General features: G+C 43.5%; 1 protein-coding gene across 3 annotated transcripts in view; it reads right to left on the bottom strand.

Annotated features, from left to right (window-relative positions):
* XPO4 (exportin 4) overlaps nt 1–25,524 on the bottom strand; it is a 135,146-nt gene that overhangs the window by 24,778 nt on the left and 84,844 nt on the right. For all 3 annotated transcript variants that reach the window (XM_075127330.1, XM_048845481.2, XM_075127332.1), the window contains exons 10-16: nt 22,181–22,357; nt 19,485–19,627; nt 19,192–19,337; nt 17,501–17,678; nt 15,060–15,219; nt 4,146–4,315; nt 466–640 (exon numbers count right to left, since the gene is read on the bottom strand). In XM_075127330.1, coding sequence (XP_074983431.1) covers nt 466–640; nt 4,146–4,315; nt 15,060–15,219; nt 17,501–17,678; nt 19,192–19,337; nt 19,485–19,627; nt 22,181–22,357 — 1,149 coding nt within the window. The remainder of the gene's footprint in view (nt 1–465; nt 641–4,145; nt 4,316–15,059; nt 15,220–17,500; nt 17,679–19,191; nt 19,338–19,484; nt 19,628–22,180; nt 22,358–25,524) is intronic.

Raw genomic sequence — 25,524 nt, forward strand, 5'->3', positions numbered from 1 at the left:
TTTTGTATCATCTGAACGCTTCTTTTCTACTCTAGCTAATTAATAAAGCTGTTAAATAAGATCAGTCTTAATAATGATCTTTGTGGTACCACACAACATACTGCTATCTATCATTAATTTTTTTTTAAACTATTTATTTAGGACATTAACAAGTTTACAAATCCTTGCCAGGTAATTATTATTGTATTGGCTCTGGTATTTACAACAGTGAGCTTTTGTTTAGAGAAACATTGTTTAGTCTTCCAACCTATGTTCAATCTGCATGATACTGTTGATAGCTAAGCTGATCTAATTTTTGAGAGTTTAGTTTTTCAAGACAGTCATAGAATCACAATGAAACTCTAATATTAAAAAAGTCTCTAAAGATGTTGAGTGTGCAACAGTAGTGTTGAATTCAAAAGCTAACTTTGAATTCAGTTTCATTGCTTGCTGAAATGAAGGTGACGGAAATTTAAAATGTCTTACCTCTGTCCAGTATTGCTGTTTTGTATCTGTGTCCATATGAGCAAAACCTCCTAAAACTAGAGCTTTCATTAGTGTTCTCTGCACAGAACTGGACAAAAAGTGAAGAGGTGGGCTTCGCCTTGCAAACTGCTTAGCTAAATTCCACCAATTCTCACACTGAATTACTAAATTTGCCCTAAAAAATAAAATAAAAATAAAAGTAAAAAAACTGCTTACTCATAGAAAATCCTGTGGAAACACATACAATCTGACTGCTTCTACCAAGTACTCTTACTAGAAATTTTGTTAACATTTTTGTATTCATTTAACTTAGGATTTATACCTAGTCTCTATTCCTTTTGACATTCATCTTATTTATGCCTCATTTCTAGATGTCTGTAACATTTAATTTATAAATCATTTAATTTATGAGAGAAAAAAATGGGAAAGTACTTTGTAAAGTCCCATACTACCCTTTATTTGACACCTTGCATGTATTGAGCTCAAGCAGTTTATTTTGAGTTTTGTTGTTATAACTCTGAGCCTAGAGACTCTGAAGTTTTAGAGAATTTACAGGAGATTCAGATTAAAGAAAAGAAAATCTGTTATATCACAGAGTTCTGTTTAACCAGAAGAACACAAACCAGCATCGTCTTTAGCCACTGTACCTTCTTGCAGTTTGGAAATCTGTACAGATCTAAACAATAACAAACAGGGCATCTCTTGTGTATCTCCAGAGCTCCTCAGCTGGTGTCTGGGAAACAAATTTCTGTCTCTTCTGGTCACAAGAGTAGTCCAGTCCCTTTAAGAGTCTGAACCCAACTATACTCTACCACACAGAGATTGTCCTTGCTCAAGGAGGCATTTCTAGCAGGACCAGATTAAGACAAACCAGGGACCTTGCCACTCCCTCACATGGGGCCCCTCCTGTACTGTGGTGCGCTCTCTGATTTGGCCAGCAGTGGCACGGGCCACCAACATAAAAGCAAAGAATAAATTTTGCTAGGCTGGTTGCCCTGCTCCTCTTTGCATAAACTGAGGCCTTCCTCATTTCTGGGTCACCCTTCCCTGCCTTCATGTGAACTGGGCCCTCTCCAGAGCAAGGGAGGGCTCTGTCTGCATCCACCTCAGAACAGGACTCACTGTTACCACCTCAGCCAACTTATGATGGGGTAGAAGCAGAGAGACCCCTCTGTATAGGTAACTATGTTCCATCTATTTTTGCCCCCTGTGTAGGGAACAAATGCCTGCCTAAGCTCAAGTTTCAAACCTATCAATGCAGCTTCTCCCACTCCCATTCCTTTGCCTCTGTCATTTCATCTATCCCTTCATTTATTCATTCCCTTCCCCCTTGATGCATTACAGATCCCATATTCACTATATTCTCCTTTCCACTCCATCATTCATCCTCCCTTTGCTTTTATCTTCTCTCTCACCTCACACATCTGTTAAACTTGAGCTTTCATGGTCTTTTTGTTCAACACACAAAAAAGTGAGGGAGAGGGAGGAGTGAGAAGGAAGGGGGGAGCTGTAGGATCTCCCAAACCCCCAACAGGCTATAAGCATCAAAACATGGGCTCTCTTCCTTCCCAGTCTACCCAGAGTACACCAAACCCAGTGGCTGGTCCTCCCCAACTTTTTTTGGGGGGGGGGGGGAGGGGGGATCAAAGTGGAGATTCTGACCTCATTATGTGATTCCAGGAGCTAGGACTCCAACATGGCTCTGTAGTACCTATTCCTTAATCCAACGGTTCTCAACTTTCAATACCGTGATCCCCTTTTACACAGAAGAAAACAAATTCTGGAACCCAGGAACACCGCCCCATGTAGTCAAAGAAATGGTGGGTGGTTGTGATCCCCTTAAAATTCTCCTCTAGGCTGAGAACACATGCTTTAATCCTGGATTCCAGACCTGACTCCCAGACAGGACTCAATCCCCTGCCAGCCTTAACTAAAAAGCTCACACCATTATCAAGCTTCCTCTGAGGTACCGCCACTGAGGGCTGGGAGCAGAAATGAGAGAGGCAAGGTTATGGGAACCCTGTAGAGAGCACTGAACAGTGTCAGCTCCTACCTAACACTAAGGAGTTCACAACTGACTTTGGCTCTTGAATGCTTTTCCTACTGCGAAAAAGGATGGTCTCATGGTTAAGGCAGATGAATGCTGCTGTGAAGAACTGGATTCTACTCCTTCCTTGCCAGAGTTCCTATGTAATATTGGGCAAGTCACTTCAACCAAGCCTTTTACAATCATTCACTCATTGTGTGTTCCTCATGCCTGACTTTGAAACCCTGGTGTCTGATTTGCAGAAGCGCTGAGCACTCGCAACTGAAACTGAAGGCAAGGGGAGCTCTGCTTTGAAGTGCTATGTAATGATTATGTAATAATTATGAAGTGCTGTGTAATGCTGAGTATTCTAAAAAATCAAGGCCTAGGCACCTCAAATTTAGTATATACTTTTTACCTTACTCTCTCTGTGCCTCAGGTCCCCATCTATAAAATGGGAATAATACCCCTTAATTTTAGAGAGGTATTGTAAAAATAAATTCATTAATATTTGTGAAGCACTTCAGATACTGTAATGATGAGCACCACAGAAAAGCCAGTGAGGAAGTTAATAATTCTGTCTTCAGAGCAGAGTTTGAACAGTGTGTAGTAATAAGGCATAGGGCCACACATCGAACATCAAGCAGAAAACAAAATACTGAATAGTTGCTTGTTAAGAGAGCACTGTCCATTTTGTGCACTGAATGAGGCAAGGATTCTGTGTGAAAAAAATCATGTAATTAAATAATGTAATATTAACATAATGCATATGCACAAAGGGGGTGGATTAAGGTTGCATGTGCAACTTTAATTCTGGCATTTTAAAACGTGCGTGCGTGACTTAGCAACAGTAATAATGTTCTTTTAACACAATACATATGTATTACACACAAAAAACGACTTCGTGTCAGTCTACAAAAGGATAAAACTTTCAAGAATTTGCTGCTTTACAGCTTCTAGCTTTGAAATGTATCACTTTCTCCAAATTCTACATGCTTTTAGATGTTTAAAATTACACCATTTTAATATTCTTTTACAACATAACTATGTTGGCATTTGATTTTTTCAACCCTAAACAGCTAATTCTGCAAAAGTAAATAGCAGTGTAGAAATCCTCATTATGGGATTGGGAGGGTGGGGGGAAAGGCAGAATTAATTCTTCCTAAACACCTGGTAGTTGAGAGGCACGGGGAAGGAGAGCACATTTCAGTACAATATAAACTTGGGGGGCTCACATAACTGGGCTGACAAGCACCGACAGGCTGATTCTCCTCTACATTATACCAGTTTTGTTTGGTGACACTTCACTGGAGTTACAGAAGCATAAAACTGGTGTAAGAGTGGAGAATCAGGTCTTGAGTCTATGTAGTCTAGAACATGGTGGTTATGTCATAAAAGGAGAAAAACTGCAAATTATATAGTTTATGTGCAAGTATGTACATATTTTTAATAAAATACCTTGCATTTTATTCTAGGGCTTGAACAATTTTGAATGCTTTAATTCTCACTTTAAGTGCTCGTAGCTGTGGAAAACATTTAGAACAGTACAAATACTCTTAACAGGTAATATACTTTATATTCACTTTATTTTTGGCCCAATATAATTTTAAAAGATGCAAAAGAAAAATTTGACTTGCATATGCCTGCAGTTTACCTCTCTCTCCTTTCCACTAATGTTACTAGCAACTGAACAGTGTCATTTGCAAGGTCCTGCTCAGAACTCCATACTGCCAGGTTACTGATTACTTTTTCTAAGAGGTAACCCACAATCCACTGGGAACCCTCTGTGTCTGCACCAAATGCTGTATTAAATGGTAGACTTATCTATAAGAAAAAGAAAACAATTAAATGAGTGCATTTCACAAAAATAGTAACTCATTTTCAGACTTTCACAGTCCTTGCTTACTTAACGTACAAGAGTTATGTTGACAAAACGGAAAAAGTATCAGGAAAAAATAGGTAGGAAACCAAACTTACCTCTCACTCTTTGACAAAAAACAGGAAACAATATCAATTTTGTTATAAAACCCTATTTTAAGTATCCTTACATCTATCCTTCAACACCACCTTTTAAAAGAAAGATTTCCCATGTATGCAGTGTTGTCATAGCTGTGTTGGTCCCATGAATTAGAGACAAGGTTGGGACCGACCACCTTCTGTTAGCGAGAAACAAGCTTTTGAGCTCACTCTTCTTACCTGAAGAAGAGCTCTGTGTAAGCTCAAAAGCTTGTCTCTCTCACCAATAGAAGTTGGTCCAATAAAAGATATTGCCTCACCCACCTTGTGTCTTTTACATTTCCCATGCACAGTTCAAGGTGGCCATAAAGGAATTCCTGCAGTTCTTCAGAACTGAAGACTCTAATACTGAGGACTGGCCTACTCTACCTCTTAGGTCGATGTAACTTATGTTGCTCAGGGGTGTGAAAAAGACACACCCCTGTATGACATAAATTACGTCAACCCAAGCGCTATCCATATCGGCGCTATGTCGGCAGGAGACGCTCTCCTGCTGACATAGCTTCTACCTCTCTCTTGCAGAGGTGGAGTAATTATACAGACGGGAGAGCACTCTTCTGTCAGCATAGCACATCTTCACCAGACATGCTACAGGAGTGCAGCTCCAATTGCTCCCTGAATTTGTTCCATTTGCTTCTTTTTATTGAGGGGGGGGAAGGAGAGCAGAGAAGAGGATTCAAGTGTGACGTTGTACCCCATAATGCTTTATAGAAATATGTTTATGAGTATAAATATGACATAACTGGAATGTGTTTTACGCTAGATATGCTATGTAACATATCTCTGCAAAGGTTATAATCTACTGGATGTATTCATCCTATTTGTATGCATGTATTATTTTTGTATTCAAAGTTATGAATATTGGCTATGTACTTGTTTGATTTTAAGTAGCTCAGGGAAGCAGTTGGTCAGCTTCTTGAGAAAAGACTATTTTCAGTAAGTGCCCAATCAAGAAACACTTAAGCGAACAATGAAGTTTAAGAGACATCAATCCACAATTGAACTTTCCTGGGAATGTGGTGTCGGCCTGTAAAAAATCTGAGTCATGCATGGACATGTGACTTGTCCATGTGACTCCAGAACTCCATCTTGCAGGTGGATTCTGCATAGGAGAGGAGAAGGGGTTTCCACCCACAAGAGAAAGTCTATTTAAGCCCCTGGGGAAACCCCTTCATTTTGTCTTCAGCTGGCTGAAGAGGTAGCTTCTCCACCCCCAAAGGACACCTGAAAGAAACTGAAACAAAGGACAGGAACTACATGGGTGTGAGTGATTGCTAGAGCCAGACTAGAAGGAGGCTAGTCTGTAAAAGAAGCTTATTGGAACATCTCTGAAGGTGAGATTTCATCTGTAATCACTTTCTTACTGTATTAGGCTTAGACTTGTTTGTTTTACTTTATTTTTCTTGGTAATTTGCTTTGTTCTGTCTGTTATTACTTGAAACCACTTAAATCCTATTTTTTAAATTTAATAAAATCACTTTTTTACTTATTAATTAACCCACAGTATGTATTAATACCTGGGGGGGTAGGGGGAAGAGCTGTGCATACCTCTCTATCAGTGTTATAGGGGGCAAACAATTTATACGCTTTATACAGGGTAAAACTGATTTATTTGGGGTTTGGACCCCACTGGCAGCTGGGTATCTGAGTGCTGGAGACAGGAACACTTCTTAAGCTGTTCTCAGTTAAGCCTGCAGCTTCTGGGGGACATGGTTCAGACCTGGGTCTGTGTTTGTAGCAGGCTAACGTGTCTGGCACAGCCAGGCAGGACACTGAAGTCCCACGCTGTCAGGAAAACAGGCTCAGAGGTAGTCTCAGCACATCAGGTGGCAGTCCCAAAGGGGGTTTCTGTGATCCAACCCGTCACACCAAGTACATAAAAGATCGTTACAAGGAGGAGAGAGAAAAATTGTTCTCCTTCACCTCTGAGGATAGGACAAGCAATGAGCTTAAATTGAGCAAGGGCAGTTTAGGTTGGACATTAGGAAAAACTTCCTGTCAGCGTGGTTAAGCACTGAGTCTGGAATAAATTGCCCATGGAGGTTGTGGAATCGCCATGGTTGTCGATTTTTAAGAGCAGGTTAGACAAACACCTGTCAGGGATAGTCTAGAATAGATAATACTTAATTCTGCCATGAGTGCAGGGGACTGGACAATATGACCTCTTGAGGTCCCTTCCAGTCCTATGATTCAATCATCTAGCCAAAAAGAAATACATCATTCACCACTCTTATAATCAAAAACAATGTAAAAATTAAGATTCTGAATAAATGTAAGCTATATAATTGCTTAAATAATGTGTATAGATCAGAGGTGGGCAAAAACTATGGCCTGTGGGCCATATCCGGCCCCTGGGACCCTCCTGGCCAGTCCCTAAGCTCTTGGCCTGGGAGGCTAGCTCCTGGCCGCTCCCCTGCCATTTCCCCTCCCCCGCAGCCTCAGCTCACTGCGCCGCCAGCACAGTGCTCTGGGCAGCGGGGCTGTGAGCTCCTGGGGCAGCGCAGCTGCAGAGCCCGGCCTGACCCGGTGCTCGGTGCTGCACGGTGCCATGGCTGGCTCCAGCTGGACAGCGCAGCTGTAGCGCTGCCAGTCACCGGTGCTCCAGGCAGGGCGGTAAGGGGGCAAGGAGGTGGATCAAGGGCAGGGGAATTCGGGGGTTAGGGTGGTGGTCAGGAGGCAGGGGTGTGGATAGGGGGCGGGGCGGTCAGGGGGCGGGGAACGGGGGGGTTGAATGGGGGCAGGGGTCCAGTGGGGGCAGCCAGGAAGGAGGGGGTGGCGGGGGGCGGTCAGGGGCAGGGATTCCGGGGGTAGGGAGAAGCAGTGGTTGGATGGGGCAGGGGTCCCGCAGGGGGCAGGGGGGCAATCAGGAAGGGCGGGTTGGATGGGACAGCGGGGGACAGTCAGGGGCAGGGGTTCCGAGGGCGGTCAGGGAGAAGGGGTGGTTGGATGAGGCAGAGGTCCTGGGGGGGCAGTTAGGAATGAGAAGAGGAGTTGGATGGGGTGGCAGGGGGCAGTCAGGGATGGGGGTTCCAGGAGCGGTCAGGGGACAGGGAGCAGGGGGTGAGAAGCAGGAGAGGGTATGGGGCGGGGGGGGTAAGGGCCGGGCTACGCCTGGCTGTTTGCGGAGGCACAGTCTCCCCTAACTGGCCCTCCATACAAATTTCCGAAACCCAATGCGGCCCTCAGGCCAAAACGTTTGCCCACCCCAGTAGAGATATATTGTATCCTCCTGGTTCACAATTTTTTTTTTTTTTTAATAAAGGTTACATTTAGTTGCAAATCAACATGTTCTAATGGTTCCCAACCAATAAGAGGAGGAGGTTACTTACCTATAACTACAGGTTCTCCCAGATGTGTGGTCCCTATCTTTATTCCAATCATGGGTGCACATGCGTGCCATGTTCTGGAGCTAGAAGGTTTTCATAGCAGTGTCCATTGATCTGCACGTGCATCAAGAGTCCTCGTTCTCCCAGCAATGCCTCTTCAGTGACCCTCTTAACACCAAGTATGCCAGCTCGCAGCAAAGGGGATGGAGAGCGGGTATTGGAATAGGGACCACATATCTCAAAGACCCTCCAGTGATAGCAATTATATAGCTTACATTTATTCAGAGTATTATTTTTATGTATTCCAATGTGGGTGAGTAGCAAGTAGTAATCAACATGGAGATGGAAATGCAGGCTGTAGAACAGCATGTTCGCAGCCGCTCCTTCAGCGATGGCATAGCACAGTGGTCCCCAAACTTTTCAGGGATATGCCCTTCCTTACCTCTGTACATGCCCTCCATCCTGGGAGGCGGGGCCGGGAGCGGGGCCATGGGATGCAGAAAGGGGTAAGGGGGCCGAGGCTGGGGCCAGGAGCAGAGACCCGGGCTCAGGCCAGGGGTGGGATGTGGCGCAGGGCTGTGGCTGGGGCCAGGGCAGAGCTGGGGCCAGAGCAGGATGGGGTGGCGCTCCCTCCCCACCTACCATGGGGGCTGGCCTGGGCCCTGCTGCAGCCCCCATGAATGTTCCTTTGTGCCCCTTAGGGGGATGAACCCCAGAGTTTGGGGACAACTGGCATAGCAGAGGGTGAATATGTGAACGAATTGCCATGTCGCTGCTTGACAGATGTCCTGCCAGGAAATGGCTGCTAGGTACGCCAAAGTGGTAACTTGTGCTTGCATTGAGTGTGCTGTACTTGTATCCAGTGGCCATACGTTGGAGTGTGTGTAGCACGTCTGGATGCACCCGAAGACCCATTTCACAATTCACTGGGAAGAGACAGCTTGGCCCTTGGACTGGTCTGCAATTGGTACAAACAGCTTCGGTGATGCACGAAAGGCATGGGTCCTCTGGAGATAAAAGGCTAAGGCACGTCGGATATTGAGGGAGTGAAGGGTAGCATCTGCATGGGAGGCATATGGCTTCGGACAGAGGACAGGGAGGTGAATGGACTGATTGAAGTGGAACTCCACCACCACCTCTGGGAGGAAGTTAGGGTGCAGTCGCATGGGGACTGTGTCCTTCTGAGGGCAGTTCTATATTACTGGTTAAGTCATCTAACTTATATTGCTCAGGGGTGGGAAAAAGCTCCCCTCCCTGAGCAACACAAGTTTCGCGCTGTCCACACCAGCGCTATGTCAGCGGGAGACACACTCCCACTGACACAGCTTACGCTTCTCACTGAGGTGGAGTATTTATGCCAATGGGAGAGAACTCCCCTGTTGGCATAGCGCATCTTTACCAGACACACTGCAGCTGCGCCGATGCAGCACTGTAGTGTAGATGTACCCTGAAACACAGTATGGGGCGGGGTGTCAGCCATCATGGCTGCCAGTTCACTGACTCATCAAGCAAAGGTAATGATAACCAAGAAGATTACCTTCATAGAGAGATGAGAGAGGGAACACGTTGCCAGCAGTTTGAAAGAAGGCTTTATGAGAGCAGATAGGACTAGATTAAGATCCCATGGACCAAACAGATGGTGGTAGGGTGGATAAATACTGGAGGCGCCATCCACTGAAGGGAGGAAGCACTCAGTGCTGCCAGATGGCCCAGAGGGAGCGGATGGTGAGGCTCACCGTCTTGAGCTTCAGTAGGTAATTGAGGATGATGGGAATGGAAATCTCACCAAGATGGTGGTGATGACAGTAAGACCAAGCGGTGAAACATTTCCATTTAGCCCGGTAGCGTGCCATGGTGGATGCCCTCCTGCTTTGAGTAAGAATGTGGCATACTGGGGTAGAGCATGCTTTGTCTAGCCTCAAGCTCTATCCAAAAACTAGGCCATAAGGCAGGGGTGGACAAACTCTTTGGCCCAAGGGCCACATCTGGGTATGGAAATTGTATGGCAGGCCATGAATGCTCATTAAATTGGGGTTGGGCTGTGGGGGGCTGTGTGGGCTCTGGGGTGGGGCCAGAAATGAAGAGTTCAGAGTGCAGGAGGGAGCTCTGAGCTGGGACAGGGGGTTGGGGTGCAGGGGGGAGGTGAGGGCTCCGGCTGCAAGTGCGGCCTCTCGGGTGGGACTAGGGGTGCAGGAGGGTGCTCTGGGCTGGGACCAAAGGGTTAGGAGGGTGGGAGTGGGATCAGGACTGGGGCAGAGGGTCGGGGTGCAGGCTCCAGGTGGCGCTTACCTCAAGCCGCTCCCGGAAGCGGCAGCACGTCCCATCTCCGGCTCTTACGTGGAGGCACAGCCAGGCAGCTCTGCACGCTGCCTCATATGCAGGCACCACCCCTGAAGCTCCCACTGGCCGTGGTTCCCAGCCAATAGGAGCTGCTGGGGCAGTGCTTCGGGCGGGAGCAGTGCACGGAGCCCCCTGGCTGCCCCTACGCGTAGCAGCTGGAGGGGGGCATGCCACTGCTTCCGGGAGCTGTGCGGAGCCACAGCACACGTGGAGCAGGGCAAGCCCACAACCTCGCTCACCAACGGGAGCTCGAGGACCTGATTAAAATGTCTGAAGGGTTGGATACGGCCCCTAGGCCGTAGATTGCCCACCCTTGCCATAAGGTGAAGCGGGTTCGGGTTGGGATGCCAGACTCGCCCCTGATGTTGGCTGAAGAGGTCTAGGAGAGTTCGGAGGCAGAGAGGTGCCCAGGTGGAAAATCTGAGGCGGTCTGAGAACCAAAACTGGTGTAGCCAATATGGGGCTATGAATATGACAGTGGCATGGTCTTGTTGAATCGTGCAGAGGACTTGTAGTAGGAGGGCAATGGGGGGAAAGGCATAGCAGAGGTCTCCAGTCCAGGACAGCAGAAGTGCGTCACTTTGGGAGTCCTAGCTCAGGTCTCCCCTGAAGAAATAGACAGGCAACTTGCAATTCTTGTGAGCGGCGAAAAAAATCCCAGCAAGAGGTGCCCCAGATTCAGAATAGGTAGCAGAGAGCAGGGTCATGCAGCTCCCACTCATGGTTGTGGTGGAGAGCTCTGCTGAGTGCATTTGGCCATGGAATTTTGGGTGCTCGGCAAGTACATAGCCTGGAGCATGATATGATGGTGGATGCACTAGTTCCACAGGTGTATTGACTCTGCACAGAGGGATGGAGACCAGGCACCTCCTACTTTGTTGATGTAGGAGAGGAGCTGCATATGCGGTGATTGGATCAGAGAAAGAAATGCCTGGCAGGCTAGGCAAGCTGCTGAGAGCTCCTGAACGTTGATGTAGAGCCTGGCCTCTTGCAGTGTCCAAATACCCTGGGCTGTGTGTTGGTGGAGATGGTCCCCCCAGCCCGCAAGGGAGGCATCTGTTGTGATGGGGTGGGGGTGGTGAAAGGGCTACTGATTATGACATTGGAAGGGTCGGTCCACCAAGTGAGGGAGGCCAGAACTGTCCGAGGAACCACAACCCTGGCGGTCACATGATCTCCTTGGGGTCTGTACATGAAGAGGAGCAAGATTTGTAGGCAACGCATGTGTAGATCTGTATGTGGTGTCACAAAAGTGCAGGCCGCCATTGGCTGAGGATGGAGAGGCAACAGCATACTATGATGCAAGGGGCACAGCGGAGCATTGTCACTAGGGCTGTCAGCGTTGAAGAGGTCTGATGGAAGGAAGGCATGAGCCACAACTGGGTCAAGCTGCATGCCAATAAAGTTGATCGTCTGAGTAGGGAAGAGCGCTGACTCCTCCTCATTGATGCAGACACTTAGAGGGGCCAGGAGAGCGCGAAGAATGGAGATGGCAGAGCTAAGCTCCTGTCGGGAGAGCGCAATGAGGAGCCAGTCATCAAAGTAGGGGCATGCCGAGTAGCCAAGGCAGCGCATGTGAGCCATCATGACCTCAAAGACCTTCGTGAAGACTCACAGAGCTGTCACAATGCCAAAGGGGAGGACTCAGTATTGATAGTGGTGTTGCCCCATCTAGAAACAAAGGAATATCCAGTGGCCCAGGTGGACGTCGATGTGGAAGTATGCATCATTCATATCAAGGGCTGTAAACCAGGCCTCAGGGGGGAAGAGAGGGGATAATAGAAGCCAGCATCACCATATGGAACTTGGATTCTTGGATAAAAGGTATTTAGGAGATGAAGGTCAAGAATGGGGCGGCGCTCTCCGCCCTTTTGGGAATGAGGATCTATGGGGAGTAGAAGCCTCTGCTTAGTAGGGAGGTGCCACAGGCTCTATGGCACCCTTCAGGAGAAGGGCATCAACCTCTTGTTGTAGAAGGTATTGATGGGAGGGATCCCCTGGAGGCTTTTGGGTGGGGGGGCTCTGGAGGGGGAATGAAAAATTCTATGGTGTTTCCTTGGTGGATAATCTCCAGTACCCAATGGTCCATGGTGATCTTGCCCCAACTGTGGGTGAACAGGGCAATGCAGCCCCCAAAGATGATGTGTGGGGCCACAGGTGGCAATGGGGAGAGTTTGCAGCTCTTGACCGACACATCAAAACTATGCCCTGGGTTGTTTTTTGGTGAGAACTGAGGAAGCGGTTACAACAGAGGTGGTGTGACGGGTGGCACTGGCGTGGGGGTTCCTGGTGCCACTGGTAGTATGACAGGTAGGGTGCATACAGCTTCCTCCGGAGAGGAAGAAGAGGCTGTAGGGACCAGCAATATTGGCTCAACCTCCGCCTCGGAGCCTGATGGTAACAGCAAAGGAGCTGGGGCAGATTGGTATGACGCCTGGGAGAGAGGGTACGGAGGGTGGTAGGTGTCCCAGGGTAGCCAATGGGGCCAAAGAGTAGAGAGCTGGGTGTGCAGCGGGCCTCAGGGATATTGGTGCCACATCACCAAGGCCAGGTCATAAGCAGGAGGTTAAGGTGGGCAGGCAGTAGCGAGAGTCAGACCTACGCTTAGAGAAAAGACTGGCTCTGGGTCAGAAAAGCCCTCGGAGTCTGAAGATGCCTCTTGAAATGGGGGAGCAGACGGTGTGGCCAGATCACGGTGCAGCACAGGCATGGCCCTCTCCAGCAGGAGCAGGACTGGCTCATTCACCAGAGTGGGAATCGCACGGGTGAGTGATGGGTCAGAGAGCAGTGATGAAGGTGGGTTGGGCAGCTCCAGCTCTTCCATGGAGAGAAGGGGCTCCAGACAGCCAGGGGTTCACGCAGTATCCCTGGTGGCAGCAGAAGATTGCGGTGGAGTCTTCACAGCTGGAGCACAAAGGTCATGCACAAAGGTCATGGAAGCGATGGGGGGATGGGCAGCGAGCATGGAGGAGACGGCACAGAGCGGGGCACTGATGGTGCCGCTGGATCAGTTTTCTTCTTTGCCTTATCCTCAAGGCAGGGAAGCTTTGGCGCCGGTGCAGTGGGGTCGGCACGCGACTTCTCACCCAAGAAGCTTGGGGCAGAAAGGCTGTGCTTGGAAGCAGCCCTCGATAGGGACTTGCTTCTGTGCCTAGGAGAGTGCTTCCTACTTTCATGCCTAGGACTGTCGGGTCCAAGGCAAGAGAAGAGGTGGCATGGAACCCGCCGATTCCAATGGTCCCAGATCCGAGTGGGCATGCAGCCTCATGGCCTCCTCCATGAGGTGCTTTCTCAGGCAAAGCCGTCATGCCTCTCGAGTCCATGGCGAAAAAGCCTTACTGATGGCACAGCGATACAGGCTTCCCCGAGGCAGTACAGACAGCATTGGTGCTCATCATTCACGGAGAACAAGCGAGGCCAGGAAACACAGTTCTTAAACTGCAGATTGTGGAGCATAGTCCCAGGAGGGACCCTGTATGACCCCAACTGGGGAAACTATTACTAATGAACTATCACAACTACATAAAACTATGGAAAACTATCTACACTACAAAAACAACAAAGTAGTACTATATACAGGAAGAGTAAAGGCTATCTTAGTGTAAAGACGAAGATCGCAGAGGACCAGGGATTCCGACTCCAGCCACGTGGCAGTAAGAGGGAACTGAAGAGATGCTGACCAACACGGCCTATCATAACCTGTGCTGGGAGCATGAGGAAGCGCACTGCGCACGTGTGGATCAACGGACATCGCTCCAAAAACCTTCTGGCTCTAGTCCTGACACGCATGCACTTCATCAATCAGAGAAGAATCAGTCTTTCTTTACAAAAATAACTAAAAATACAAACTACTGAAGACTAAGAAGGAGCCTTCAGTATCCCAAATTTCACTCAGGATGATCCTCTGAGAATTTTAATATCCCTGATTATTTCAGCAACAGAAGCTATAAAAATGCAGTCACTCTGCCCTCCTTAGTCAGTGCAGGCCAGCGAGTCCTGTACTATTGATCTGTAGTTCAATTGTGTCGACAGGCTCCAATCAGCATCAGAGCTCCATTGTGTTTGTCCTGTTCAAACAACATATAAGACTGTCCATGCCACAAGCATTGCCAATGAAATAAAGGGTGAGGTAATATCTTTTATTTAACCAACTTCTGCTGGTGAGAGAGACCTGAAAAAGAGCTCCGTGTAGGCTTGTCTTTCTCACCAACGGAAGTTGGTCCAATAAAAGATATTACGTCACCCACCTTCTCTGTAATATCCTGGGACCAACACAGCTACAACTACGCTGCATACTGAAATAGTAACAATGTGGACATGGGTATGGAACATAATGGAGCGGGGAGGGCGAAAAAATGACTAACAGGAACGTAAGATCACACAATTTGGACTCTTCTTAGGTTCTGGGGGTCCCTCCCCATCCCTGCTTTTTTTAAAAAAAATCCAACTAAGTGAATTAGAAATATTAATGAATCTCTATCAGGCCACCTGCCTAGCCGTTATCATTAGGTCATTTACTGTGACTATTACAGTGGAGATTAATCTCAAGAGATTTGAAGACAGTAGTGGCTCAGATAGCTTATCTGGAGAAGATATTCCATCAAGTGACAGCATGGAGGATGTCTGCCTGCTATCTCAAAGCCTACAAAATGGCATTTAAAAATCACAAAAATTATTTTTAAGTTATGAGCATAGCTACTTCCTCTTAGAAAAAAAATTAAATAGAAAACACTAATTTTTCAGGCTATAACTATATACACTAAATTCTAAAACAAAACACAGCTGGAGGTTTAAAACAAACTCTAACATCCACTTTCATACAGTAGTGTTAGTGTTATATACTCTACAGTCCATTAAGGCAATCAAAATTGCAGTTGAAGTCTTACCTGGTCATACAGTTTTTCATCCACTAGGAGATAGGTTTTTGCCCAACGCTTAAGAAACCATACAATATCTTTTCCCATTTGTGGACTCAGAAGGTGTGTTAGATCCGCCCTTATTGCTCGAGATTCTACTTCTGAAACTCTTAGAATAGCAGATAATAACCTGCAGATATGAAGTATAATTAAGATACTTGACTTTGGGTTTTGGTGGATTTTTACCTTTTGGGGTTTAAGCAGGGTCAATTACCCAAGCAGGGTGGCATGGCCACAATAAAGATTTCCATTCTTCATGGAATGGGGTGGAAGAAGCAAGACATCACCAAGTATTTCCTCTTTCTATGGATGGAGTGTAAGCACCCTCAGGATATTCTCTCTTTATACATGGATGGTGGGATGGGATAGAGATGCTAGAATATCCTAGTCAAGTCCAAGAGAATGCATTTGAAATTGGACTCTGAAATCTCTGCAGCAGGAAGAATTCTCTCCAGTACTCTGACATCAGGGGAAATGGGAAATATTACAATTGGAACACTGCCTAAAGGACTTTAAAAGCTTTTACTGAGACATCAGTATTTCCCCTCTCCCTCGCATTATTACCTATAAACTTTGGACAGTCTCAGGAGCATGTGCAAACTAAATCAAATCAAATACTGAAAGTAAATTATCTGACTATTTTTGTTACTGTACAGTGTATATACTTCCTCCCCCTCAGCCATATCCCTGATAGACCCTAGCGACTCTCTTCCTTTAGAACAGATTTTATTCCCTATTCCACTGGACACACACAATTGGACAGTATTGCTGCTTCTTTTTTTTGCCAGCTAGAGGGAGGGATCATCAAGGAGCAACATAAAGGTACTCCTTTACCTTTCAAGGACGAAGTATAACACTTCCACATCACTTCTAGACCTGTCAATCCAGGGACCAAATGAATGGGAATGAAAAGCCATCTCTAGCCTCCTATAGTAGATTAAGGCTGGCATGAGACAGACACAGAAAACTAATTTTAACCCTGGGTGAAGTAATTTCCACATCCATTAGTGTGCTACATGATCCCCTTAATTTGAACCCTCAAACTCTGAGACTCTGCTTTGAGCCATTGTTTTCCTTTCTTCTTCCTTCTTTCTGCATTAATCCCATCAAGCGGGGTCAGTGCTGAATTCTCTCCCTCCAAAGTGCTCTGTTCAATGCCATATCCTCTATCATAACACGTTAACATGTCTTCCTTTATGACATTCCACCACTACTTCTTGGGCTGGCCTCTGTCTTTTTCCTTCAGTCTTGATCTGTTGGGATTCTCTTATCCTCATACCTGTCAGGACTGTACTTTACATGACCAAACCATCTGAGCCTGCACTCCCTCATTTTTTTTGATTTATGGGTCATACTTTAAGCATGTCTTTAACATACACATTCCTCGTGCGGTCTTTTTTCTGACTCCACTCACCCATCTTAACATCTGCATTTCTGTTCAACAGATCATTTGCTCATGTTTCTTCTTTGTTGCCCAACACTGAGCACCATACACATCATTCTTCTTCCCAAAAAGGATGGAAATCCCTTCTGAACCCCTTACGCTGGTCCTTAAAATAGGCCAGTAACTGAGTGTCTGAGCGACAGCATTCTTTCCCCACTGAAGGCCAACAGAGTGCTTCTGGAGCAATCCCAGGGACCAACAGTTCATGACAGAAGCAAACAGTCCCATTTAATACTTTGGAAAGCTTGGCAAACGGTCATTTTGTTTATGCATGCTGTAGAAGGCAGTATGCAATTAATCTATATAGTCTTATCTAGAGATTTTAATTCAATGATATTTCAAACATTTAGTCTCATATGTTCAAAAAAGAAACACTATTTATTTTGGTTCTTGATATATACTGGCAAAAGATATTTGTTTCTACAAAGATGTTTCTCCATCTCTACTGCAAACTGAATTCTGCATTTCTCTCCAGGAACTTGCTCCACCTTCCCCTGATGACTACCTACTTACCTGTCCGCTTGCTCTAGCTCTCTACTCTTGGGACTCTCCTAAGTCTCTCACAATTTGGAGTTAGAGGAATAATCAGTTTTATTTGTCTTGCCCCATCTTCAATACTTTCCAATCCTACCTTTTCCCATGCCACTGAGTCACCTTTAGCTTAAAATTTCACCTTAAGACTGTTACTTTAACCTACAATTGATTTAATTCTTCCTACCTTTTCTTTTCTACCTTTATAGCATTACCTTATTATCCCTGTACTATAACTAATCTGACAGAACATCTACTTCAATTTTAAAAGATATAAAGAGAGATCTCTTTTCCTTTCCCATATTCAATGTTCATGCATTGTTTCCCTTTTTCCAAGATGCATGAGACCATCAATAGTTTTATCTCCTATCTACCTATATAAATTTGTTTGAGATATTCTGAATGGAAGCTGCTATAGACGGTGTTGTATTCTTACCTAATTACAGAATCAGTTCTGTTGTATCCTGGGATGGAAGAGGCCTTTTCTCCTGGAGATCCCAGGATCTGAAGTGTTGTATTGATGTCAACCTCAGTTGAATGCTTAATGGAATATTCCATTACTTCTGGAGGTATTAGTGGAGTCTCTCCCTGAGTATCATTAGCTAAGAGGTAGCCTAAAGTAGAGAGAGAGAGAGAGAGAAAGAAAGAAAGAAAGAAAAAGTGACCACAAGTTTTTTGCCCTAGATTAAGTTTTTCCATTTTAGGACTTTGCTTTTTAAGTCTATTGGCTTTACAGCAGAGGTTAAATGGCATTGGAATCAATCCTGACTAACAGTGCTAAATATATATCTTAATCAATTATGTATTTCAGTACTGTGTGTACAGATGAGAGAAGAGATCCTAAAATTATAACTGGAAGTTAAAGATGAAAAGTAATCCCTGAACAAACAAAATACAGAACACGTTTGCATCACCTGCAGATACCAGAACTGATGCCTCTGTAGAATAATAATTTTTTACACTACATTTCTAATAGTTTTTTTTCTGCAGCCATGTGATAAAATGTCTTAATTTTACAGTTTCAACTCATCTGCACTCTGCCCACTAATCAATCTAAATTGAGACTGCTAACAATCCAAGCCTTTTAGCAGCTTTCAAAAGAATGCCAAACAAACTTACCACAAAAAAAGGTTTCCTTCTTTTCATAGTAAGCGTACCTCAGGTAGAAGAAGGTATTTAAAAATACAGTATGTCTGATGTCCAGGATAGGCAATATTCGTTCCTGGTCTAGTGACAACTGTAATGTCCGATGTACCATAACTCACCAGAACTAGAAATAAAAACTTTATCCCAGGAGGGATAATGGTATGGCTAGTAAACTGTATACCATATTTACATCAAGATCTGGTAATCACTAAGACATCAGACATTCAAAAATCACAAAACCCTGTTTTATTAAACATCTTAAAAGATGTACATTTTTATTTCAATATTTCTGCCACTGTGGCATGGGCATAGTAACTAAGGTAATTTGGTTTTATGAATCAATATAAAAGATAGTACCAATAAAAAGTTTGAAACTTAAAAATGTTTCAAAAATAAATTGCCCTAAAATGCAGCAAAATATGTATGGTGCTGTGTGGTTGCATCAGTGTTTTATTGACACTCTATTTGGGATGATCTGCATAACTCACTCAGGTCTTTGTCACTCAGTAACATGGCCATCAGAAACTCATGCCAGTAAGTTCTTTTTGCCATTACATACCTCAGATATTCTCTATTTATGATCTTTCACTGACAGCAAGCTACCTGAATATGGCGACTGACTATACTTAAGAACAAACAGGTCAAAAGTGTATGACAAAATCAGTACAAGCACAGAAAGTAAGATGTCTTCTGTTAACATTTTTCTAAGCATCTTCATAAGAAACAAATTATTTCTATCACAATTAACATAAGGAAATAAGAAAAAGAATGATAAAGTAACCCAGTATTGTTGAAAGGCAAATGATACGTTTGCCTCTATAGTTTGTGAAGTATCTATATGAGACGAAAGATAATGACCGCATACAAATCAATTACAAGGATGAGACATATGGATTGATAGATGCACTGCAGTTTTGGCTGAGGAGCTCCAGTTTCAGATACAGTATACCAATATTTTATGTGTTTAACACTTCCACTAACCTGTGACTAAAATAAGCCAATGAATATCCTCATACAGGTCATCAAGCACTTTATTGTCAATTGACCCTGATCCTGGTGAGGCAAGTAACTGCTGCTGATGTCTTTGCAACTGACCATGGAGCCTTGTCACTCTGTCTTCTAATAAACTGAAGAAAAACAATGAGCAAATAACTTTATGTAGTCATTACATAAATTAAGGTTATATTAAAGAATTAAACTCTGCTTAACATGAGATTTTTTTGTTTAAATCATCTGACTGAAGTACAGTACACTTTTATAATTATCTCTTGTACCTTGTAAGAAGAGGTATACAGTGTTCTGCAGCAATTCTTCCTAGCATGCCTACACTGGCCAGCTGGTCAGAGAACTGGTCTCTATCATCTTCCTGCAGTTCGCTTATTTCTTCTTCCTCCCGAGAGGCTACACCATTGGCAGTCTGATATGATTTTAAATAAGTTAAAAGTCATCAATCAATGTATATTATACAAGATATCTACTGTGTTAAGAATATCAGACTATGCAAAGAAGAAAAAAAATCACTTTTCTACACGCTTTTCAATTTTTTGGTGTTCCAGATGGAAAATCAGAAATGTAAGTTTAAGTTTAATAAAATATACGTAGAAGAATTAAGAAGAGAGTTGGTGACTTAATGCCCATGGTTTTCTGGAATCAGGGGTATGACTAGGTCTTACCTCTGAAACAATCACTGAACTCTGAACTCAATTCTCTTATAAAACTGGAATGCAATAATGTAAGTCCAGATATTGAATGAGACTATTTCTAATAAATGGAGGAATTACAGACTGGCCACTGGATGCCAGTGACAGACAAAACATGATAGGAGAAACAGAAGGAGAAAAAAACAGGAGGAAAAAAATCTCACCCTATCTCCCAAACTTTTCTATCTGAATCAGGAGCTCAAACAAAATGCAACCTACGATAGGCCAAGTGAAAATGGCTTTAGGTGCATTTGGCTAACCCCACTGATCACACAGAACAGGCTCAACCAATCAAGGAAGAGGCAAAATATACAGTTTGTTCTCAAGAACTAGCTTTGGGCTTGAAATACGTCACCAACATACCAATAAAATTGCCATCGACAAACTGAGCAAAAAGATTCTAAAATTCAAACACATCACTACTGGCTCACAGACACTAGTTTAGACACTAACCAAGACTGAATTACTACATTTGCTATCTGAGTCACATATACAAGAGGCCAGGAACTAATATTTTAAGCTATGAAAACACTGAGGCTGGATATTTTGTTTGCCAACTTCATACACAAGTCATGACAAAGACAACATTGGCAGTTCTAGAGATTTTATTGGGAGTCCTACCATGTTTGATGTTTTAAAATCTAGCTCCTGGAGTCTTGTTATTACGTAAAAATCAGAGCTTTCATTAAGGAAAAGAAAAGTTTCCAGCCCTCATTGTTTACAGAGTAAAGGTTGAAAAAGTGAATACTGAAAGCTCAAAAAATCAGAAGTGAAATAAGAACCACCTTAATTTTTTTTTTATAAATCTCACGATTTTTAGTAAATCTCTATTTTTGAAAACTCAGGTTGGTAATATTGCAAAGACCCTTTAAGTAACATCACGACTTATTTCCAAGAACAAATACACTACATTTATGGGAAAATGGATTTCAGTGTTAACTGGAAAGTTAAGTATGAAATTGCAGTAGTTGATAAGAGAGAGAGAAGATTGTGTGTCAGAGAAAAGTATCTTTTTGCTGTCATTCTAGAAAGGAGCTGGGAAACTGAATCCAAACCTTAAATCCTCCCGAAGTGCTTTTAAATGCCTCTTTTCTTTATCTAAACTGGCAAATAATTCTCTTTTGGTCACTTCAAAGTTGCAGCTGCTCACTGAAGAGTGCTTTCCTATTTGAAAGTTCCAGCCACTGCTTTGATATTGAACAAGCAGCATTCTGAAATGCCAGCTGTGGCTTTTAAAAGGTTATTCATGGGATAAACGACTTATCTCACAGAAGGACATGAATTAACCTGTGTATACAAGTTATGTTAAGACTGTCTGTTATGAATTCAAGGTCTCTTGTAAAATATTCTTCACTATACTGAAACTCTTACCACCATCTGTTAGGCATCAAGAGAAACGAAGTAGGTTTATATGGTATTTTTCGGAAGTGAGGTATCTCAAAGTCCTTTAAATACCATCAAGTTCGATATTACTGTATAAAAATTGGGCAATCATTAATATGCTCAAGATTTACATTCAACAGTCTACATCAGAACCTGTTTTAAGGGACAGAATGTTGGGATTGATTACTTTAGAAGGAAAGGATAAAATGTTGGGATTTTCCCATGAAAATGCCATGGAATGTTTAAAATTTCCTCCTGGACAGCTAACACAGAAAGGCTGTATGGACCCTGGTTTACCATTTTATCCAAAAGGACAGTATCTCTACTAAAGCAGTTTCTCCTAGTCTAAGCCCACAGTCCTACTGTGTATCTGATAAGTTTACACATATAAAATACACTTAAAAGGGGACAACAAAATAAGAATTTGGTGGTTAAGTACAGAGAGAATTAACAAGCGCACTATCAGGTTTATAATTCCATTGAAGGATTTTTGGTTTCATCAAAATTCCGCAAAAAAGGTAGTAATTTATTTTGTCACTAGACCCAAAGATGGAAGGATAAGAGGTAAGCAAATTTTTCAATTATAGGGCTATTTTATATATTTAATAAAGCCAAGGTTTTAAAAGCATTCTCCACCACTGCTCTCCCCTTATCTTCTCTTTAAGATGAGAGGAAAAAGGCTGTCAAAGAACCCTCTCCTGTGTCAAACTCAGCACAGAGTAATTGCTAATCATGTTTTTTTCATCACTACTGCAGACCATGTAAAAAAATTTCTGTTACCTCCTTTAATAGTTACTTAAGTAGTATATATCTAAGAAATGTTTAATTACTGTATACACTATCAGAGTGCTTATTATTACCCCAAGAACCGCACATTAAGAACTTACCAAGTTCCTTGTACCATCAGGAGCAGCTAGGTGGCACTGAATATAAGAATTAAAAACCTGAACAGCATGTTGCGTAAAGAAGCCTTTGTGGAAATGTTTGTCATCTTGTACCAAGGTAAGCCAGGATTCCAGCAATTTATCATATGCCTCCATGTATACCATGTCATCTTTGTCAAGCTGTAAGAAAAAGATTATTACCAAACTAAACAAAGCGAAACAAATCAAAATTGCATTAGTAATCATAAATCTTTAACAGATATTCTACACATTTTTATAAACAATTAATATAAAGATCTGAGCTGAATTCAGTTACAACTGCTATAAAAGATACACACAAGAGTTCAAATGGATTCCCTGACATATCACATCACATGACAAGGGCCAGCAAGTTTTCATGCTGGTTATACTTTTTAAAAAACTGGTAATCTAAAAAACAAAAATAAAGTTAAGAAGATCCTTCCCTGCACCTAAAAGTTTAACATCAAAATCTTCTTCCCAAATTACAACTTTAAAACCTAAAGATAGGCACATAAATAAGTAACCTGATTTTCAAAGGTGATGTGCACTCACAGCTCCTCTTGATACCAATATTATATTATAATATATAAAATATAATATAATCACACACACATAATTAAGGCTGTGTTTCTGTCACAGAGGTAGCGGATTCCATGACTTCCTCAGCTACAGTGGCTGTTGCATCTAACCCCGCGGACAGCTGCTTGAGCACTCCATGGCCAGCCGCACCAGCCGCTGCTGGAGCGGCCCCAGGGCTGGCCACACTGGCTGCTGCTCGGACAGCCTTGGGCAACTGGCCCTGAGAACCGCCCAAGCAGCAGCTGTCGCTGTGGCAGCCGGAGTGGCGGCCCCGGATGCCGCCAGAGTAGTAGTTTCCGGGAGCCCTGGAGCAGCGGGCCGCCAGGGGAAGTCAGCCCCCAATGCTGGAGCAGGGGTCCCCTAGAGCAGCAGGGCCCCATGAACAGAGATTTAGTCACAATGGATATTTATAGTAAAAAAGTCATGGACAGGTCACGGGCTGTGAATTTTTGTTTATTGCCCGTGACCAGTCCATGACTTTTACTAAAAATACCCGTGACTAAATCTTAGCCATATATATAATATATAAAATCACACTTTAAAAAAAAAAAAAAAGACAGACAAGAAGGTGAAAGAATCCTCTACTCTGGGGAGAAGCACCATTAGGATTTGAATCTTCACAGTACACAATTACAGGTAAACTATTTTTTTTTTTTTTTTATAAAAGTGGCAAAGAGTCCTGTGGCACCTTACAGACTAACAGACGTATTGGAGCATAAGCTTTCATGCATCTGACAAAATGGGTATTCACCCATGAAAGCTTATGCTCCGATACGTCTGTTAGTCTATAAGGTGCCACAGGACTCTTTGCTGTTTTTACAGATCCAGACTAACACGGCTACTCCTCTGATGTTTTTTTATGATAATTCAAAACAAGTCATCAATCTTGGAGACTAAAAATGGCAGGGATCATTCCACAAAACCACACACACAATAGATAACTGAAAGTGCAGGTAAGATGAACATACATTTGAGAAAAGAAAAGGAGTACTTGTGGCACCTTAGAGACTAACCAATTTATTTGAGCATGAGCTTTCGTGAGCTACAGCTCACTTCACCGGATGCATACCGTGGAAACTGCAGCAGACTTTATATATACACAGAGAATATGAAACAATACCTCCTCCCACCCCACTGTCCTGCTGGTAATAGCTTATCTAAAGTGATCATCAGGTTGGGCCATTTCCAGATCAGATGTCAAGAATTATAACATTCATAAACCAGTCGGAGAACACTTCAATCTCTCTGGTCACGCAATCACAGACATGAAGGTCGCTATCTTAAAACAAAAAAACTTCAAATCTAGACTCCAGCGAGAAACTGCTGAATTGGAATTCATTTGCAAATTGGATACTATTAATTTAGGTTTAAATAGAGACTGGGAGTGGCTAAGTCATTATGCAAGGTAGCCTATTTCCTCTTGTTTTTTCCTACCCCCCCCCCAGATGTTCTGGTTTAACTTGGATTTAAACTTGGAGAGTGGTCAGTTTGGATGAGCTATTACCAGCAGGAGAGTGAGTTTGTGTGTGTATGGGGGTGGGGGGGATGTGAGAAAACCTGGATTTGTGCAGGAAATAGCCCAACTTCATTATCATGCACATTGTGTAAAGAGTTGTCACTTTGGATGGGCTATCACCAGCAGGAGAGTGAATTTGTGTGGGGGGGTGGAGGGTGAGAAAACCTGGATTTGTGCTGGAAATGGCCCAACCTGATGATCACTTTAGATAAGCTATTACCAGCAGGACAGTGGGGTGGGAGGAGGTATTGTTTCATATTCTCTGTGTATATATAAAGTCTGCTGCAGTTTCCACGGTATGCATCCGGTGAAGTGAGCTGTAGCTCACGAAAGCTCATGCTCAAATAAATTGGTTAGTCTCTAAGGTGCCACAAGTACTCCTTTTCTTTTTGCGAATACAGACTAACACGGCTGTTACTCTGAAACCATACATTTGAGAGTAACGATCAAAATACTGGAGTGGAGGTTACCATTATACACACAAAAGAATAAAATGCCACAAGATGGAAGGGGGAAAAAAGGGTCTCAAAATGAAGTTACTATGCAGCAGGACAGATGAGGAGCCTTTGTCCAAAAAGTTTCTATAACACTATTGGATCAAATCATTATTATCCTGAGGCTGAATTTAAACAATAATGTTTAGTAAATATATCCAAATGTCACATAGCTGCCTTGCTAAAGTCCAGTTGGAAAAACAGTATAAGTGTACTGCTGCAAGACCAGCCTTTTAATAAATGGTCCTTATCATGACCTTTGAGCAGGAGGCCTACCATGGTATAATAATTTGGTATAGTAGAACATAATGACTTGATGTCCTCATAAAATAAAAAGTTAGTGACTATGGCCTTAAGTCTGCTCCAGATAAAAGCTTAGTGACTTTTAACAGCAGGCTTGTAGTGAAAGTCCTCACTGTGATGGACATGTGGGGCAAGGAAAAAAAAGTTGGGATGACCAATCAAGATGGAAACATTTTAAGACCCTTTTGCAGCACCATACTATCTTCAAGGTGATCGTACTTTCGAAATCAAAAACCAAGACATTCATAGATGCAACCATAGAAGGGGGGGGGGGAAGGGTCAGGAGGAAGAAAGGAAGAAAGAAGAATTTTATTCAACATAAAAAAGACAAAATTGGGAGACAGACAGCATAGTAAACCAGGGCTGGCCCAAGGCAAATTTCTATCCTCATCGCACATTTTATCCTTTCCTTCTAAAGTAATTTTTAAAGTGTG

The sequence above is a fragment of the Caretta caretta genome, chromosome 1 (assembly GCF_965140235.1).
Source record: "Caretta caretta isolate rCarCar2 chromosome 1, rCarCar1.hap1, whole genome shotgun sequence".
Lineage (NCBI taxonomy): Eukaryota > Metazoa > Chordata > Testudines > Cheloniidae > Caretta > Caretta caretta.